Below are 20,255 nucleotides of genomic sequence, written 5' to 3'. Positions count from 1 at the left end.
ATTACCATGGTATATAACAGGCTGTAATATCATATACATTATCATGGTATATAACAGGCTGTAATATCATATACATTACCATGGTATATAACAGGCTGTAATATCATATACATTATCATGGTATATAACAGACTGTAATATCATATACATTATCATGGTATATAACAGGCTGTAATATCATATGCATTATCATGATATATAACAGGCTGTAATATCATATACATTATCATGGTATATAACAGGCTGTAATATCATATACATTATCATGGTATATAACAGGCTGTAATATCATATACATTACCATGGTATATAACAGGCTGTAATATCATATACATTATCATGGTATATAACAGACTGTAATATCATATACATTATCATGGTATATAACAGACTGTAATATCATATACATTATCATGGTATATAACAGGCTGTAATATCATATACATTATCATGGTATATAACAGACTGTAATATCATATACATTATCATGGTATATAACAGGCTGTAATATCATATACATTATCATGGTATATAACAGGCTGTAATATCATATACATTATCATGGTATATAACAGACTGTAATATCATATACATTATCATGGTATATAACAGGCTGTAATATCATATACATTATCATGGTATATAACAGGCTGTAATATCATATACATTATCATGGTATATAACAGGCTGTAATATCATATACATTATCATGGTATATAACAGCCTGTAATATCATATACATTATCATGGTATATAACAGGCTGTAATATCATATACATTATCATGGTATATAACAGGCTGTAATATCATATACATTATCATGGTATATAACAGGCTGTAAAATCATATACATTATCATGGTATATAACAGACTGGAATATCATATACATTATCATGGTATATAACAGGCTGTAATATCATATACATTATCATGGTATATAACAGGCTGTAATATCATATGCATTATCATGGTATATAACAGGTTGTAATATCATATACATTATCATGGTATATAACAGGCTGTAATATCATATACATTATCATGGTATATAACAGGCTGTAATATCATATACATTATCGTGGTATATAACAGACTGTAATATCATATACATTATCATGGTATATAACAGGCTGTAATATCATATACATTATCATGGTATATAACAGGCTGTAATATCATATACATTATCATGGTATATAACAGACTGTAATATCATATACATTATCATGGTATATAACAGGCTGTAATATCATATACATTACCGTGCTATATAACAGGCTGTAATATCATATACATTACCGTGGTATATAACAGGCTGTAATATCATATACATTATCGTGGTATATAACAGGCTGTAATATCATATACATTACCGTGGTATATAACAGGCTGTAATATCATATACATTACTGTGGTATATAACAGGCTGTAATATCATATACATTATCATGGTATATAACAGGCTGTAATATCATATACATTACCGTGGTATATAACAGGCTGTAATATCATATACATTATCATGGTATATAACAGGCTGTAATATCATATACATTACCATGGTATATAACAGGCTGTAATATCATATACATTATCATGGTATATAACAGGCTGTAATATCATATACATTATCATGGTATATAACAGGCTAATATCATATACATTACCGTGGTATATAACAGGCTGTAATATCATATACATTATCATGGTATATAACAGGCTGTAATATCATATACATTACCATGGTATATAACAGGCTGTAATATCATATACATTATCATGGTATATAACAGGCTGTAATATCATATACATTATCGTGGTATATAACAGACTGTAATATCATATACATTATCATGGTATATAACAGGCTGTAATATCATATACATTATCATGGTATATAACAGGCTGTAATATCATATACATTATCATGGTATATAACAGACTGTAATATCATATACATTATCATGGTATATAACAGGCTGTAATATCATATACATTACCGTGCTATATAACAGGCTGTAATATCATATACATTACCGTGGTATATAACAGGCTGTAATATCATATACATTATCATGGTATATAACAGGCTGTAATATCATATACATTACCGTGGTATATAACAGGCTGTAATATCATATACATTACTGTGGTATATAACAGGCTGTAATATCATATACATTATCATGGTATATAACAGGCTGTAATATCATATACATTACCGTGGTATATAACAGGCTGTAATATCATATACATTATCATGGTATATAACAGGCTGTAATATCATATACATTACCATGGTATATAACAGGCTGTAATATCATATACATTATCATGGTATATAACAGGCTAATATCATATACATTACCGTGGTATATAACAGGCTGTAATATCATATACATTATCATGGTATATAACAGGCTGTAATATCATATACATTACCATGGTATATAACAGGCTAATATCATATACATTACCATGGTATATAACAGACTGTAATCTCATCCCTCACTGTAACAGACTGTAATCTCATCCCTCACTATAACAGACTGTAGTCTCATCCCTCACTGGGACTCCACTATAACAGACTGTAATCTCATCCCTCACTATAACAGACTGTAATCTCATCCCTCACTGGGACTACACTATAACAGACTGTAATCTCATCCCTCACTGTAACAGACTGTAATCTCGTCCCTCACTATAACAGACTGTAATCTCGTCCCTCACTATAACAGACTGTAATCTCGTCCCTCACTATAACAGACTGTAATCTCATCCCTCACTATAACAGACTGTAATCTCATCCCTCACTGGGACTACACTATAACAGACTGTAGTCTCATCCCTCACTGGGACACCACTATAACAGACTGTAATCTCATCCCTCACTGTAACAGACTGTAATCTCGTCCCTCACTATAACAGACTGTAATCTCGTCCCTCACTATAACAGACTGTAATCTCGTCCCTCACTATAACAGACTGTAATCTCGTCCCTCACTATAACAGACTGTAATCTCGTCCCTCACTATAACAGACTGTAATCTCATCCCTCACTGGGACTACACTATAACAGACTGTAATCTCGTCCCTCACTATGACAGACTGTAATCTCGTCCCTCACTATAACAGACTGTAATCTCATCCCTCACTGTAACAGACTGTAATCTCATCCCTCACTGTAACAGACTGTAATCTCATCCCTCACTGTAACAGACTGTAATCTCATCCCTCACTGTAACAGACTGTAATCTCGTCCCTCACTGTAACAGACTGTAATCATGTCCCTCACTATAACAGACTGTAATCTTGTCCCTCACTATAACAGACTGTAATCTCGTCCCTCACTATAACAGACTGTAATCTCATCCCTCACTGTAACAGACTGTAATCTCGTCCCTCACTGTAACAGACTGTAATCTCGTCCCTCACTATAACAGACTGTAATCTCATCCCTCACTGTAACAGACTGTAATCTCGTCCCTCACTGGGACTACACTATAACAGACTGTAATCTCATCCCTCACTGTAACAGACTGTAGTCTCATCCCTCACTGGGACTACACTATAACAGACTGTAATCTCGTCCCTCACTATAACAGACTGTAATCTTGTCCCTCACTATAACAGACTGTAATCTCGTCCCTCACTATAACAGACTGTAATGTCATCCCTCACTGTAACAGACTGTAATCTCGTCCCTCACTGGGACTACACTATAACAGACTGTAATCTCGTCCCTCACTATAACAGACTGTAATCTTGTCCCTCACTATAACAGACTGTAATCTCGTCCCTCACTATAACAGACTGTAATCTCGTCCCTCACTGGGACTACACTATAACAGACTGTAATCTCGTCTGTTATAGTGTAGAGAGGAGGAGGACCGTGGAAGCAGGGAGAGGAGAGGGGAGGAGGACCGTGGAGGCAGGGAGAGGAGAGGGGAGGAGGACCGTGGAAGCAGACCGTGGAAGCAGGGAGAGGAGAGGGGAGGAGGGCCGTGGAAGCAGGGAGAGGAGAGGGGAGGAGGACCGTGGAGGCAGGGAGAGGAGAGGGGAGGAGGACCGTGGAAGCAGACCGTGGAAGCAGGGAGAGGAGAGGGGAGGAGGGCCGTGGAAGCAGGGAGAGGAGAGGGGAGGAGGGCCGTGGAGGCAGGGAGAGGAGAGAGGAGGAGGGCCGTGGAAGCAGGGAGAGGAGAGGAGAGGAGGACCATGGAAGCCGACCGTGGAAGCAGGGAGAGGAGAGAGGAGGAGGGCCATGGAAGCAGGGAGAGGAGAAGAGAGAGGAGGAGGGCCGTGGAAGCAGGGAGAGGAGAGGGGAGGAGGACCATGGAAGCCGACCGTGGAAGCAGGGAGAGGAGAGAGGAGGAGGGCCGTGGAAGCAGGGAGAGGAGAGGAGAGGGGAGGTGGGACCGTGGAAGCAGGGAGAGGAGAGGAGAGAGGAGGTGGGACCGTGGAAGCAGGGAGAGGAGAGAGGAGGAACCGTGGAAGCAGATCGTGGAAGCAGGGAGAGGAGAGAGGAGGAGGGCCGTGGAAGCAGGGAGAGGAGAGAGGAGGAGGGCCGTGGAGGCAGGGAGAGGAGAGAGGAGGGCCGTGGAGGCAGGGAGAGGAGAGGGGAGGAGGACCGTGGAGGCAGGGAGAGGAGAGAGGAGGAGGACCGTGGAGGCAGGGAGAGGAGAGGGGAGGAGGGCCGTGGAGGCAGGGGAGAGGAGAGGGGAGGAGGACCGTGGAGGCAGGGAGAGGAGAGAGGAGGACCGTGGAGGCAGGGAGAGGAGAGAGGAGGAGGACCGTGGAGGCAGGGAGAGGAGAGGGGAGGAGGACCGTGGAGGCAGGGGAGAGGAGAGGGGAGGAGGACCGTGGAGGCAGGGAGAGGAGAGGGGAGGAGGACCGTGGAGGCAGGGAGAGGAGAGAGGAGGAGGACCGTGGAGGCAGGGAGAGGAGAGAGGAGGAGGACCGTGGAGGCAGGGAGAGGAGAGAGGAGGAGGACCGTGGAGGCAGGGAGAGGAGAGAGGAGGAGGACCGTGGAGGCAGGGAGAGGAGAGGGGAGGAGGACCGTGGAGGCAGGGAGAGGAGAGAGGAGGAGGACCGTGGAGGCAGGGAGAGGAGAGAGAGGAGGTGGGACCGTGGAGGCAGGGAGAGGAGAGAGGAGGTGGGACCGTGGAGGCAGGGAGAGGAGAGAGGAGGAGGGCCGTGGAGGCAGGGAGAGGAGAGGGGAGGAGGACCGTGGAAGCAGGGAGAGGAGAGAGGAGGAGGGCCGTGGAAGCAGGGAGAGGAGAGGAGAGGGGAGGTGGGACCGTGGAAGCAGGGAGAGGAGAGGAGAGAGGAGGTGGGACCGTGGAAGCAGGGAGAGGAGAGAGGAGGAACCGTGGAAGCAGATCGTGGAGGCAGGGAGAGGAGAGAGGAGGTGGGACCGTGGAAGCAGGGAGAGGGTAATGGTAAAACAGGGAAAGCAGGGCTTGTAATTATTAAAACTCAAGGTTTTATTGGTGTGGTTCGGGGGGAACCCACGGTAAGCAAGGCGAACCACACTTAGATCCCCCTCCTAAATGGCCCTGTATTCCCTGTTTAGTCCACTACTTTTGACCAAAACCCTATGGGCTCTGGTCAAAAAGTAGTGCACTATATAGGGAATAGGGTGCCCTATGGGCCCAGCTGGTGGTTCCAGATTGAGAGTGGTGGCCTTCATGTGACCCAGGTCTTTCATAACGGCAGCATGTCGTTGTAACTTCACAGACACCACAGAGTAACATGGCCACACGCTAATAAGAGCCTTGTTCATGATAGGCCAATGATATGGGCTCTTAAAACCTTGTGCCGCAGATGGTTTCATTGCTTTCTGTGAATGAGTGGCGTTTGTGTGGCCTGTTGTTAGACTTCCCACTGTAGAGAAGCTTCCTCAGTCTGTCTCATTCACCCCGGTAGTCTGATCACGCGCTAAAGCTCTCCTAACCTCCTGTCCTCTCTTCCTCCGCCTCTCCTCTCCTCTCTTCCTCCTCCTCTCTTCCTCCTCCTCTCCTCTCTTCCTCCTCCTCTCCTCTCTTCCTCCTCCTCTCCTCTCTTCCTCTCCTCTCCTCCTCACCTCTCCTCTTCTCCTCTCTTCCTTCTCCTCCACCTCTCCTCTTCTCCTCACCTCTCCTCTTCTCCTCACCTCTCCTCTTCTCCTCTCTTCCTTCTCCTCCACCTCTCCTCTTCTCCTCACTTCTCCTCTCTTCCTTCTCCTCCACCTCTCCTCTTCCCTAGGTGCTGATGATGGGGGAACCCTTCTTTGACTGTCAGATCGGCATCGTGGGCGTCCGGGCGCTCTGCCTGAAAGGCATCATGGGAGTGCGGGACTTTGAGGAGAACTTGAACAGACGGGAGGAGGTAAAGAACGAGGCTGTTCTACCTCAACTCTCCTTCCTCCTTCCTCCTCTCCTTCCTCATCCTCTCCTTCCTCATCCTCCTCTCCTTCCTCCTTCAACCCTCCTCTCCTTCCTCATCCTCCTCTCCTTCCTCCTTCAACCCTCCTCTCCTTCCTCCTTCAACCCTCCTCTCCTTCCTCCTTCAACCCTCCTCTCCTTCCTCATCCTCCTCTCCTTCCTCCTTCAACCCTCCTCTCCCTTCCTCATCCTCCTCTCCTTCCTCCTTCAACCCTCCTCTCCTTCCTCCTTCAACCCTCCTCTCCTTCCTCCTTCAACCCCTCCTCTCCTTCCTCATCCTCCTCTCCTTCCTCCTTCAAACCTCCTCTCCTTCCTCCTTCAACCCTCCTCTCCTTCCTCAACTCTCCTCTCCTTCCTCGACCCTCCTCTCCTTCCTCCTTCAACCCTCCTCTCCTTCCTCCTTCCTCCTTCAACCCTCCTTTCCTTCCTCAACCCTCCTCTCCTTCCTCCTTCAACCCTCCTCTCCTTCCTCGACCCTCCTCTCCTTCCTCAACCCTCCTCTCCTTCCTCATCCTCCTCTCCTTCCTCCTTCAACCCTCCTTTCCTTCCTCAACCCTCCTCTCCTTCCTCCTTCAACCCTCCTCTCCTTCCTCAACCCTCCTCTCCTCTCCTCTCCTTCCTCAACCCTCCTCTCCTTCCTCGACCCTCCTCTCCTTCCTCGACCCTCCTGTCCTCCTCTCCTCTCCTTCCTCGACCCTCCTCTCCTTCCTCTCCTCTCCTCTCCTTCCTCGACCCTCCTCTCCTTCCTCAACCCTCCTGTCCTTCCTCTCCTCTCCTCTCCTTCCTCGACCCTCCTCTCCTTCCTCGACCCTCCTGTCCTTCCTCTCCTCTCCTTCCTCTCCTCTCCTCTCCTTCCTCTCCTCTCCTGTCCTTCCTCTCCTCTCCTGTAACCTTTACCTCAAACTAACATCTCCCAAAGTGAACCTGCAGTGTGGTTTGATTGTTCTGTGTAACCCTCACAGATCCTGGAATGGTTGTGTTGTCAGCAGGCTGTGATGTAGACGAGGACTGAGGGAGGTCTCTCTTCTTCTATTGTGATGTAGACGAGGACTGAGGGAGGTCTCTCTTCTTCTATTGTGATGTAGACGAGGACTGAGGGAGGTCTCTCTTCTTCTATTGTGATGTAGTGGAGGACTGAGGGAGGTCTCTCTTCTTCTATTGTGATGTAGAGGAGGACTGAGGGAGGTCTCTCTTCTTCTATTGTGATGTAGACGAGGACTGAGGGAGGTCTCTCTTCTTCTATTGTGATGTAGACGAGGACTGAGGGAGGTCTCTCTTCTTCTATTGTGATGTAGACGAGGACTGAGGGAGGTCTCTCTTCTTCTATTGTGATGTAGTGGAGGACTGAGGGAGGTCTTCTCTTCTTCTATTGTGATGTAGAGGAGGACTGAGGGAGGTCTCTTCTTCTTCTATTGTGATGTAGAGGAGGACTGAGGGAGGTCTCTCTTCTTCTTCTATTGTGATGTAGAGGAGGACTGAGGGAGGTCTCTCTTCTTCTATTGTGATGTAGAGGAGGACTGAGGGAGGTCTCTTCTTCTATTGTGATGTAGAGGAGGACTGAGGGAGGTCTCTTCTTCTTCTATTGTGATGTAGAGGAGGACTGAGGGAGGTCTCTCTTCTTCTATTGTGATGTAGAGGAGGACTGAGGGAGGTCTCTTCTATTGTGTTGTAGTGGAGGACTGAGGGAGGTCTCTCTTCTTCTATTGTGATGTAGAGGAGGACTGAGGGAGGTCTCTCTTCTTCTATTGTGATGTAGAGGAGGACTGAGGGAGGACTCTCTTCTTCTATTGTGATGTAGAGGAGGACTGAGGGAGGTCTATCTTCTTCTATTGTGTTGTAGTGGAGGACTGAGGGAGGTCTCTCTTCTTCTATTGTGATGTAGAGGAGGACTGAGGGAGGTCTCTCTTCTATTGTGATGTAGTGGAGGACTGAGGGAGGTCTCTCTTCTTCTATTGTGATGTAGAGGAGGACTGAGGGAGGTCTCTCTTCTTCTATTGTGATGTAGTGGAGGACTGAGGGAGGTCTTCTCTTCTTCTATTGTGATGTAGAGGAGGACTGAGGGAGGTCTCTCTTCTTCTATTGTGATGTAGAGGAGGACTGAGGGAGCTCTCTCTTCTTCTATTGTGATGTAGTGGAGGACTGAGGGAGGTCTCTTCTATTGTGATGTAGAGGAGGACTGAGGGAGGTCTCTCTTCTTCTATTGTGATGTAGTGGAGGACTGAGGGAGGTCTTCTCTTCTTCTATTGTGATGTAGAGGAGGACTGAGGGAGGTCTCTCTTCTTCTATTGTGATGTAGTGGAGGACTGAGGCAAATCTCTCCTTCTATTGTGATGTAGAGGAGGACTGAGGGAGGTCTCTCTTCTATTGTGATGTAGAGGAGGACTGAGGGAGGTCTCTCTTCTTCTATTGTGATGTAGAGGAGGACTGAGGGAGGTCTCTTCTATTGTGATGTAGAGGAGGACTGAGGGAGGTCTCTCTTCTTCTATTGTGATGTAGTGGAGGACTGAGGGAGGTCTCTCTTCTTCTATTGTGATGTAGTGGAGGACTGAGGGAGGTCTTCTCTTCTTCTATTGTGATGTAGAGGAGGACTGAGGGAGGTCTCTCTTCTTCTATTGTGATGTAGACGAGGACTGAGGGAGGTCTCTCTTCTTCTATTGTGATGTAGTGGAGGACTGAGGGAGGTCTTCTCTTCTTCTATTGTGATGTAGAGGAGGACTGAGGGAGGTCTCTTCTTCTTCTATTGTGATGTAGAGGAGGACTGAGGGAGGTCTCTCTTCTTCTATTGTGATGTAGAGGAGGACTGAGGGAGGTCTCTCTTCTTCTATTGTGATGTAGAGGAGGACTGAGGGAGGTCTCTTCTTCTTCTATTGTGATGTAGAGGAGGACTGAGGGAGGTCTCTTCTTCTTCTATTGTGATGTAGAGGAGGACTGAGGGAGGTCTCTCTTCTTCTATTGTGATGTAGAGGAGGACTGAGGGAGGTCTCTCTTCTTCTATTGTGATGTAGAGGAGGACTGAGGGAGGTCTCTCTTCTTCTATTGTGATGTAGAGGAGGACTGAGGGAGGTCTCTTCTTCTTCTATTGTGATGTAGAGGAGGACTGAGGGAGGTCTCTTCTTCTATTGTGATGTAGTGGAGGACTGAGGGAGGTCTATCTTCTTCTATTGTGATGTAGAGGAGGACTGAGGGAGGTCTCTCTTCTTCTATTGTGATGTAGAGGAGGACTGAGGGAGGTCTCTCTTCTTCTATTGTGATGTAGAGGAGGACTGAGGGGAGGTCTATCTTCTTCTATTGTGATGTAGAGGAGGACTGAGGGAGGTCTCTCTTCTTCTATTGTGATGTAGTGGAGGACTGAGGGAGGTCTCTCTTCTTCTATTGTGATGTAGAGGAGGACTGAGGGAGGTCTCTCTTCTTCTATTGTGATGTAGTGGAGGACTGAGGGAGGTCTTCTCTTCTTCTATTGTGATGTAGAGGAGGACTGAGGGAGGTCTCTCTTCTTCTATTGTGATGTAGTGGAGGACTGAGGGAGGTCTCTCTTCTTCTATTGTGATGTAGTGGAGGACTGAGGGAGGTCTCTTCTATTGTGATGTAGAGGAGGACTGAGGGAGGTCTCTCTTCTTCTATTGTGATGTAGTGGAGGACTGAGGGGAGGTCTTCTCTTCTTCTATTGTGATGTAGAGGAGGACTGAGGGGAGGTCTCTCTTCTTCTATTGTGATGTAGTGGAGGACTGAGGCAAATCTCTCCTTCTATTGTGATGTAGAGGAGGACTGAGGGAGGTCTCTCTTCTATTGTGATGTAGAGGAGGACTGAGGGAGGTCTCTCTTCTTCTATTGTGATGTAGAGGAGGACTGAGGGAGGTCTCTCTTCTTCTATTGTGATGTAGTGGAGGACTGAGGGAGGTCTCTTCTTCTTCTTCTATTGTGATGTAGAGGAGGACTGAGGGAGGTCTCTTCTTCTATTGTGATGTAGTGGAGGACTGAGGGAGGTCTTCTCTTCTTCTATTGTGATGTAGAGGAGGACTGAGGGAGGTCTCTTCTTCTTCTATTGTGATGTAGAGGAGGACTAAGGGAGGTCTCTCTTCTATTGTGATGTAGAGGAGGACTGAGGGAGGTCTCTCTTCTTCTATTGTGATGTAGAGGAGGACTGAGGGGAGGTCTCTTCTTCTTCTATTGTGATGTAGAGGAGGACTGAGGGAGGTCTCTTCTTATTCTATTGTGATGTAGAGGAGGACTGAGGGAGGTCTCTCTTCTTCTATTGTGATGTAGAGGAGGACTGAGGGAGGTCTCTCTTCTTCTATTGTGATGTAGAGGAGGACTGAGGGAGGTCTCTCTTCTTCTATTGTGATGTAGAGGAGGACTGAGGGAGGTCTCTTCTTCTTCTATTGTGATGTAGAGGAGGACTGAGGGAGGTCTCTTCTATTGTGATGTAGTGGAGGACTGAGGGAGGTCTATCTTCTTCTATTGTGATGTAGAGGAGGACTGAGGGAGGTCTCTCTTCTTCTATTGTGATGTAGAGGAGGACTGAGGGAGGTCTCTCTTCTTCTATTGTGATGTAGAGGAGGACTGAGGGAGGTCTATCTTCTTCTATTGTGATGTAGAGGAGGACTGAGGGAGGTCTCTCTTCTTCTATTGTGATGTAGTGGAGGACTGAGGGAGGTCTCTCTTCTTCTATTGTGATGTAGAGGAGGACTGAGGGAGGTTCTCTTCTTCTATTGTGATGTAGTGGAGGACTGAGGGAGGTCTCTCTTCTTCTATTGTGATGTAGAGGAGGACTGAGGGAGGTCTCTCTTCTTCTATTGTGATGTAGAGGAGGACTGAGGGAGGTCTCTCTTCTTCTATTGTGATGTAGTGGAGGACTGAGGGAGGTCTCTCTTCTTCTATTGTGATGTAGTGGAGGACTGAGGGAGGTCTTCTCTTCTTCTATTGTGATGTAGAGGAGGACTGAGGGAGGTCTCTTCTTCTATTGTGATGTAGAGGAGGACTGAGGGAGGTCTCTCTTCTTCTATTGTGATGTAGAGGAGGACTGAGGGAGGTCTCTCTTCTTCTATTGTGATGTAGAGGAGGACTGAGGGAGGTCTCTTTCTATTGTGATGTAGAGGAGGACTGAGGGAGGTCTCTCTTCTTCTATTGTGATGTAGTGGAGGACTGAGGGAGGTCTCTCTTCTTCTATTGTGATGTAGTGGAGGACTGAGGGAGGTCTTCTCTTCTTCTATTGTGATGTAGAGGAGGACTGAGGGAGGTCTCTCTTCTTCTATTGTGATGTAGACGAGGACTGAGGGAGGTCTCTCTTCTTCTATTGTGATGTAGTGGAGGACTGAGGGAGGTCTTCTCTTCTTCTATTGTGATGTAGAGGAGGACTGAGGGAGGTCTCTTCTTCTTCTATTGTGATGTAGAGGAGGACTGAGGGAGGTCTCTCTTCTTCTATTGTGATGTAGAGGAGGACTGAGGGAGGTCTCTCTTCTTCTATTGTGATGTAGAGGAGGACTGAGGGAGGTCTCTTCTTCTTCTATTGTGATGTAGAGGAGGACTGAGGAGGTCTCTTCTTCTTCTATTGTGATGTAGAGGAGGACTGAGGGAGGTCTCTCTTCTTCTATTGTGATGTAGAGGAGGACTGAGGGAGGTCTCTCTTCTTCTATTGTGATGTAGAGGAGGACTGAGGGAGGTCTCTCTTCTTCTATTGTGATGTAGAGGAGGACTGAGGGAGGTCTCTTCTTCTTCTATTGTGATGTAGAGGAGGACTGAGGGAGGTCTCTTCTTCTATTGTGATGTAGTGGAGGACTGAGGGAGGTCTATCTTCTTCTATTGTGATGTAGAGGAGGACTGAGGGAGGTCTCTCTTCTTCTATTGTGATGTAGAGGAGGACTGAGGGAGGTCTCTCTTCTTCTATTGTGATGTAGAGGAGGACTGAGGGAGGTCTATCTTCTTCTATTGTGATGTAGAGGAGGACTGAGGGAGGTCTCTCTTCTTCTATTGTGATGTAGTGGAGGACTGAGGGAGGTCTCTCTTCTTCTATTGTGATGTAGAGGAGGACTGAGGGAGGTCTCTCTTCTTCTATTGTGATGTAGTGGAGGACTGAGGGAGGTCTTCTCTTCTTCTATTGTGATGTAGAGGAGGACTGAGGGAGGTCTCTCTTCTTCTATTGTGATGTAGAGGAGGACTGAGGGAGGTCTCTCTTCTTCTATTGTGATGTAGTGGAGGACTGAGGGAGGTCTCTTCTATTGTGATGTAGAGGAGGACTGAGGGAGGTCTCTCTTCTTCTATTGTGATGTAGTGGAGGACTGAGGGAGGTCTTCTCTTCTTCTATTGTGATGTAGAGGAGGACTGAGGGAGGTCTCTCTTCTTCTATTGTGATGTAGTGGAGGACTGAGGCAAATCTCTCCTTCTATTGTGATGTAGAGGAGGACTGAGGGAGGTCTCTCTTCTATTGTGATGTAGAGGAGGACTGAGGGAGGTCTCTCTTCTTCTATTGTGATGTAGAGGAGGACTGAGGGGAGGTCTCTTCTATTGTGATGTAGAGGAGGACTGAGGGAGGTCTCTCTTCTTCTATTGTGATGTAGTGGAGGACTGAGGGAGGTCTCTCTTCTTCTATTGTGATGTAGTGGAGGACTGAGGGAGGTCTTCTCTTCTTCTATTGTGATGTAGAGGAGGACTGAGGGAGGTCTCTCTTCTTCTATTGTGATGTAGACGAGGACTGAGGGAGGTCTCTCTTCTTCTATTGTGATGTAGTGGAGGACTGAGGGAGGTCTCTTCTTCTTCTTCTATTGTGATGTAGAGGAGGACTGAGGGAGGTCTCTTCTTCTATTGTGATGTAGTGGAGGACTGAGGGAGGTCTTCTCTTCTTCTATTGTGATGTAGAGGAGGACTGAGGGAGGTCTCTTCTTCTTCTATTGTGATGTAGAGGAGGACTGAGGGAGGTCTCTCTTCTTCTGTTGTGATGTAGAGGAGGACTGAGGGAGGTCTCTCTTCTTCTATTGTGATGTAGAGGAGGACTGAGGGAGGTCTCTTCTTCTTCTATTGTGATGTAGAGGAGGACTGAGGGAGGTCTCTTCTTCTTCTATTGTGATGTAGAGGAGGACTGAGGGAGGTCTCTCTTCTTCTATTGTGATGTAGAGGAGGACTGAGGGAGGTCTCTCTTCTTCTATTGTGATGTAGAGGAGGACTGAGGGAGGTCTCTCTTCTTCTATTGTGATGTAGAGGAGGACTGAGGGAGGTCTCTTCTTCTTCTATTGTGATGTAGAGGAGGACTGAGGGGAGGTCTCTTCTTCTTCTATTGTGATGTAGAGGAGGACTGAGGGAGGTCTCTTCTATTGTGATGTAGTGGAGGACTGAGGGAGGTCTATCTTCTTCTATTGTGATGTAGAGGAGGACTGAGGGAGGTCTCTCTTCTTCTATTGTGATGTAGAGGAGGACTGAGGGAGGTCTCTCTTCTTCTATTGTGATGTAGAGGAGGACTGAGGGAGGTCTATCTTCTTCTATTGTGATGTAGAGGAGGACTGAGGGAGGTCTCTCTTCTTCTATTGTGATGTAGTGGAGGACTGAGGGAGGTCTCTCTTCTTCTATTGTGATGTAGAGGAGGACTGAGGGAGGTCTCTCTTCTTCTATTGTGATGTAGTGGAGGACTGAGGGAGGTCTCTCTTCTTCTATTGTGATGTAGAGGAGGACTGAGGGAGGTCTCTCTTCTTCTATTGTGATGTAGAGGAGGACTGAGGGAGGTCTCTCTTCTTCTATTGTGATGTAGTGGAGGACTGAGGGAGGTCTCTCTTCTTCTATTGTGATGTAGTGGAGGACTGAGGGAGGTCTTCTCTTCTTCTATTGTGATGTAGAGGAGGACTGAGGGAGGTCTCTTCTTCTATTGTGATGTAGAGGAGGACTGAGGGAGGTCTCTCTTCTTCTATTGTGATGTAGAGGAGGACTGAGGGAGGTCTCTCTTCTTCTATTGTGATGTAGAGGAGGACTGAGGGAGGTCTCTTCTATTGTGATGTAGAGGAGGACTGAGGGAGGTCTCTCTTCTTCTATTGTGATGTAGTGGAGGACTGAGGGAGGTCTCTCTTCTTCTATTGTGATGTAGTGGAGGACTGAGGGAGGTCTTCTCTTCTTCTATTGTGATGTAGAGGAGGACTGAGGGAGGTCTCTCTTCTTCTATTGTGATGTAGACGAGGACTGAGGGAGGTCTCTCTTCTTCTATTGTGATGTAGTGGAGGACTGAGGGAGGTCTTCTCTTCTTCTATTGTGATGTAGAGGAGGACTGAGGGAGGTCTCTTCTTCTTCTATTGTGATGTAGAGGAGGACTGAGGGAGGTCTCTCTTCTTCTATTGTGATGTAGAGGAGGACTGAGGGAGGTCTCTCTTCTTCTATTGTGATGTAGAGGAGGACTGAGGGGAGGTCTCTTCTTCTTCTATTGTGATGTAGAGGAGGACTGAGGGAGGTCTCTTCTTCTTCTATTGTGATGTAGAGGAGGACTGAGGGAGGTCTCTCTTCTTCTATTGTGATGTAGAGGAGGACTGAGGGAGGTCTCTCTATTCTATTGTGATGTAGAGGAGGACTGAGGGAGGTCTCTTCTTCTATTGTGATGTAGAGGAGGACTGAGGGAGGTCTCTTCTTCTTCTATTGTGATGTAGAGGAGGACTGAGGGAGGTCTCTTCTTCTATTGTGATGTAGTGGAGGACTGAGGGAGGTCTATCTTCTTCTATTGTGATGTAGAGGAGGACTGAGGGAGGTCTCTCTTCTTCTATTGTGATGTAGAGGAGGACTGAGGGAGGTCTCTCTTCTTCTATTGTGATGTAGAGGAGGACTGAGGGGAGGTCTATCTTCTTCTATTGTGATGTAGAGGAGGACTGAGGGAGGTCTCTCTTCTTCTATTGTGATGTAGTGGAGGACTGAGGGAGGTCTCTCTTCTTCTATTGTGATGTAGAGGAGGACTGAGGGAGGTCTCTCTTCTTCTATTGTGATGTAGTGGAGGACTGAGGGAGGTCTTCTCTTCTTCTATTGTGATGTAGAGGAGGACTGAGGGAGGTCTCTCTTCTTCTATTGTGATGTAGAGGAGGACTGAGGGAGGTCTCTCTTCTTCTATTGTGATGTAGAGGAGGACTGAGGGAGGTCTCTTCTTATTGTGATGTAGAGGAGGACTGAGGGAGGTCTCTCTTCTTCTATTGTGATGTAGAGGAGGACTGAGGGAGGTCTCTTCTTCTTCTATTGTGATGTAGTGGAGGACTGAGGGAGGTCTCTCTTCTTCTATTGTGATGTAGTGGAGGACTGAGGGAGGTCTCTCTTCTTCTATTGTGATGTAGAGGAGGACTGAGGGAGGTCTCTCTTCTTCTATTGTGATGTAGAGGAGGACTGAGGGAGGTCTCTTCTTCTATTGTGATGTAGAGGAGGACTGAGGGAGGTCTCTCTTCTTCTATTGTGATGTAGAGGAGGACTGAGGGAGGTCTCTCTTCTTCTATTGTGATGTAGAGGAGGACTGAGGGGAGGTCTCTCTTCTTCTATTGTGATGTAGAGGAGGACTGAGGGGAGGTCTCTTCTTCTTCTATTGTGATGTAGACGAGGACTGAGGGAGGTCTTCTCTTCTTCTATTGTGATGTAGAGGAGGACTGAGGGAGGTCTTCTCTTCTTCTATTGTGATGTAGAGGAGGACTGAGGGGAGGTCTCTCTTCTTCTATTGTGATGTAGTGGAGGACTGAGGGGAGGTCTCTCTTCTTCTATTGTGATGTAGAGGAGGACTGAGGGAGGTCTCTTCTTCTTCTATTGTGATGTAGAGGAGGACTGAGGGAGGTCTCTCTTCTTCTATTGTGATGTAGAGGAGGACTGAGGGAGGTCTCTTCTTCTTCTATTGTGATGTAGAGGAGGACTGAGGGAGGTCTCTCTTCTTCTATTGTGATGTAGAGGAGGACTGAGGGAGGTCTCTCTTCTTCTATTGTGATGTAGAGGAGGACTGAGGGAGGTCTCTTCTTCTTCTATTGTGATGTAGAGGAGGACTGAGGGAGGTCTCTTCTTCTTCTATTGTGATGTAGAGGAGGACTGAGGGAGGTCTCTCTTCTTCTATTGTGATGTAGAGGAGGACTGAGGGAGGTCTCTCTAATTCTATTGTGATGTAGAGGAGGACTGAGGGAGGTCTCTCTTCTTCTATTGTGATGTAGAGGAGGACTGAGGGAGGTCTCTTCTTCTTCTATTGTGATGTAGAGGAGGACTGAGGGAGGTCTCTTCTTCTATTGTGATGTAGTGGAGGACTGAGGGAGGTCTATCTTCTTCTATTGTGATGTAGAGGAGGACTGAGGGAGGTCTCTCTTCTTCTATTGTGATGTAGAGGAGGACTGAGGGAGGTCTCTCTTCTTCTATTGTGATGTAGAGGAGGACTGAGGGAGGTCTATCTTCTTCTATTGTGATGTAGAGGAGGACTGAGGGAGGTCTCTCTTCTTCTATTGTGATGTAGTGGAGGACTGAGGGAGGTCTCTCTTCTTCTATTGTGATGTAGAGGAGGACTGAGGGAGGTCTCTCTTCTTCTATTGTGATGTAGTGGAGGACTGAGGGAGGTCTTCTCTTCTTCTATTGTGATGTAGAGGAGGACTGAGGGAGGTCTCTCTTCTTCTATTGTGATGTAGAGGAGGACTGAGGGAGGTCTCTCTTCTTCTATTGTGATGTAGAGGAGGACTGAGGGAGGTCTCTTCTATTGTGATGTAGAGGAGGACTGAGGGAGGTCTCTCTTCTTCTATTGTGATGTAGAGGAGGACTGAGGGAGGTCTCTTCTTCTTCTATTGTGATGTAGTGGAGGACTGAGGGAGGTCTCTCTTCTTCTATTGTGATGTAGTGGAGGACTGAGGGAGGTCTCTCTTCTTCTATTGTGATGTAGAGGAGGACTGAGGGAGGTCTCTCTTCTTCTATTGTGATGTAGAGGAGGACTGAGGGAGGTCTCTTCTTCTATTGTGATGTAGAGGAGGACTGAGGGAGGTCTCTCTTCTTCTACTGTGATGTAGAGGAGGACTGAGGGAGGTCTCTCTTCTTCTATTGTGATGTAGAGGAGGACTGAGGGAGGTCTCTTCTTCTTCTATTGTGATGTAGAGGAGGACTGAGGGAGGTCTCTTCTTCTTCTATTGTGATGTAGACGAGGACTGAGGGAGGTCTTCTCTTCTTCTATTGTGATGTAGAGGAGGACTGAGGGAGGTCTTCTCTTCTTCTATTGTGATGTAGAGGAGGACTGAGGGAGGTCTCTCTTCTTCTATTGTGATGTAGTGGAGGACTGAGGGAGGTCTCTCTTCTTCTATTGTGATGTAGAGGAGGACTGAGGGGAGGTCTCTTCTTCTTCTATTGTGATGTAGAGGAGGACTGAGGGAGGTCTCTCTTCTTCTATTGTGATGTAGAGGAGGACTGAGGGAGGTCTCTTCTTCTTCTATTGTGATGTAGAGGAGGACTGAGGGAGGTCTCTCTTCTTCTATTGTGATGTAGAGGAGGACTGAGGGAGGTCTCTTTCTTCTATTGTGATGTAGAGGAGGACTGAGGGAGGTCTCTCTTCTTCTATTGTGATGTAGAGGAGGACTGAGGGAGGTCTCTCTTCTTCTATTGTGATGTAGAGGAGGACTGAGGGAGGTCTCTCTTCTTCTATTGTGATGTAGAGGAGGACTGAGGGAGGTCTTCTCTTCTTCTATTGTGATGTAGAGGAGGACTGAGGGAGGTCTTCTCTTCTTCTATTGTGATGTAGAGGAGGACTGAGGGAGGTCTCTCTTCTTCTATTGTGATGTAGTGGAGGACTGAGGGGAGGTCTCTCTTCTTCTATTGTGATGTAGAGGAGGACTGAGGGAGGTCTCTTCTTCTTCTATTGTGATGTAGAGGAGGACTGAGGGAGGTCTCTCTTCTTCTATTGTGATGTAGAGGAGGACTGAGGGAGGTCTCTCTTCTTCTATTGTGATGTAGAGGAGGACTGAGGGAGGTCTCTTCTTCTATTGTGATGTAGAGGAGGACTGAGGGAGGTCTCTCTTCTTCTATTGTGATGTAGAGGAGGACTGAGGGAGGTCTCTCTTCTTCTATTGTGATGTAGAGGAGGACTGAGGGAGGTCTCTCTTCTTCTATTGTGATGTAGAGGAGGACTGAGGGAGGTCTCTTCTTCTATTGTGATGTAGAGGAGGACTGAGGGAGGTCTCTTCTTCTTCTATTGTGATGTAGAGGAGGACTGAGGGAGGTCTCTCTTCTTCTATTGTGATGTAGAGGAGGACTGAGGGAGGTCTCTCTCTTCTATTGTGATGTAGAGGAGGACTGAGGGAGGTCTCTCTTCTTCTATTGTGATGTAGAGGAGGACTGAGGGAGGTCTCTCTTCTTCTATTGTGATGTAGAGGAGGACTGAGGGAGGTCTCTTCTTCTTCTATTGTGATGTAGAGGAGGACTGAGGGAGGTCTCTCTTCTTCTATTGTGATGTAGAGGAGGACTGAGGGAGGTCTTCTCTTCTTCTATTGTGATGTAGAGGAGGACTGAGGGAGGTCTTCTCTTCTTCTATTGTGATGTAGAGGAGGACTGAGGGAGGTCTCTCTTCTTCTATTGTGATGTAGAGGAGGACTGAGGGAGGTCTCTTCTTCTTCTATTGTGATGTAGAGGAGGACTGAGGGAGGTCTTCTCTTCTTCTATTGTGATGTAGAGGAGGACTGAGGGAGGTCTCTCTTCTTCTATTGTGATGTAGTGGAGGACTGAGGGAGGTCTCTTCTTCTATTGTGATGTAGAGGAGGACTGAGGGAGGTCTCTTCTTCTTCTATTGTGATGTAGAGGAGGACTGAGGGAGGTCTCTCTTCTTCTATTGTGATGTAGAGGAGGACTGAGGGAGGTCTCTCTTCTTCTATTGTGATGTAGAGGAGGACTGAGGGAGGTCTCTCTTCTTCTATTGTGATGTAGTGGAGGACTGAGGGAGGTCTCTCTTCTTCTATTGTGATGTAGTGGAGGACTGAGGGAGGTCTCTTCTTCTATTGTGATGTAGAGGAGGACTGAGGGAGGTCTCTTCTTCTATTGTGATGTAGAGGAGGACTGAGTCAGTGTGTTTCTATACTGTGATTTGATTGATTCTGTGTCTGTCCTCTCCTCCTTTTCCCAGGATGCAGTGTTCTTCAGCTGCGGGGAGAGTCTGAGCAGTAAAGGGATGACCTACCTGACCAACTCGCTGTTCGACTACCGTTCCCCAGAGAACAACGGGGTCAGAGCAGAGTTCATCCTGGACGCCACCAATCACAAGGTCAGAACTCACACAGGCCTCATAGTGTATTACACATTACTGACGTCTCCTTAATACTGTATCTGACCTACAGTCTTTACATTAAATATCACCCTGTTAGGGGAAGCTATCCTCATCACCCTGTTAGAAGAAGCTATCCTCATCACCCTGTTAGAAGCTGTCCTCATCACCCTGTTAGGAGAAGCTGTCCTCATCACCCTGTTAGGGGAAGCTTTCCTCATCACCCTGTTAGGGGAAGCTGTCCTCATCACCCTGTTAGGGGAAGCTTTCCTCATCACCCTGTTAGGGGAAGCTGTCCTCATCACCCTGTTAGGGGAAGCTATCCTCATCACCCTGTTAGGGGAAGCTGTCCTCATCACCCTGTTAGGGGAAGCTATCCTCATCACCCTGTTAGGAGAAGCTATCCTCATCACCCTGTTAGAAGAAGCTATCCTCATCACCCTGTTAGAAGAAGCTATCCTCATCACCCTGTTAGAAGCTGTCCTCATCACCCTGTTAGGGGAAGCTGTCCTCATCACCCTGTTAGGGGAAGCTATCCTCATCACCCTGTTAGGAGAAGCTATCCTCATCACCCTGTTAGGAGAAGCTGTCCTCATCACCCTGTTAGGGGAAGCTGTCCTCATCACCCTGT

At 46.9% G+C, this 20,255-nt stretch overlaps 1 protein-coding gene across 2 annotated transcripts in view; it reads left to right on the top strand.

The window, feature by feature from the left end:
• Positions 1-20,255, top strand: part of LOC106595996 (vacuolar protein sorting-associated protein 13B) — a 206,153-nt gene that overhangs the window by 145,238 nt on the left and 40,660 nt on the right. For both annotated transcript variants that reach the window (XM_045712949.1, XM_045712950.1), the window contains 2 exons: positions 6,245-6,367; positions 19,487-19,624. In XM_045712949.1, the coding sequence (XP_045568905.1) occupies positions 6,245-6,367; positions 19,487-19,624 (261 nt within the window). The remainder of the gene's footprint in view (positions 1-6,244; positions 6,368-19,486; positions 19,625-20,255) is intronic.

This window comes from Salmo salar, unplaced genomic scaffold (assembly GCF_905237065.1).
Source record: "Salmo salar unplaced genomic scaffold, Ssal_v3.1, whole genome shotgun sequence".
NCBI classification, from domain to species: domain Eukaryota; kingdom Metazoa; phylum Chordata; class Actinopteri; order Salmoniformes; family Salmonidae; genus Salmo; species Salmo salar.
This window is presented reverse-complemented; position numbering and strand designations above follow the sequence as displayed.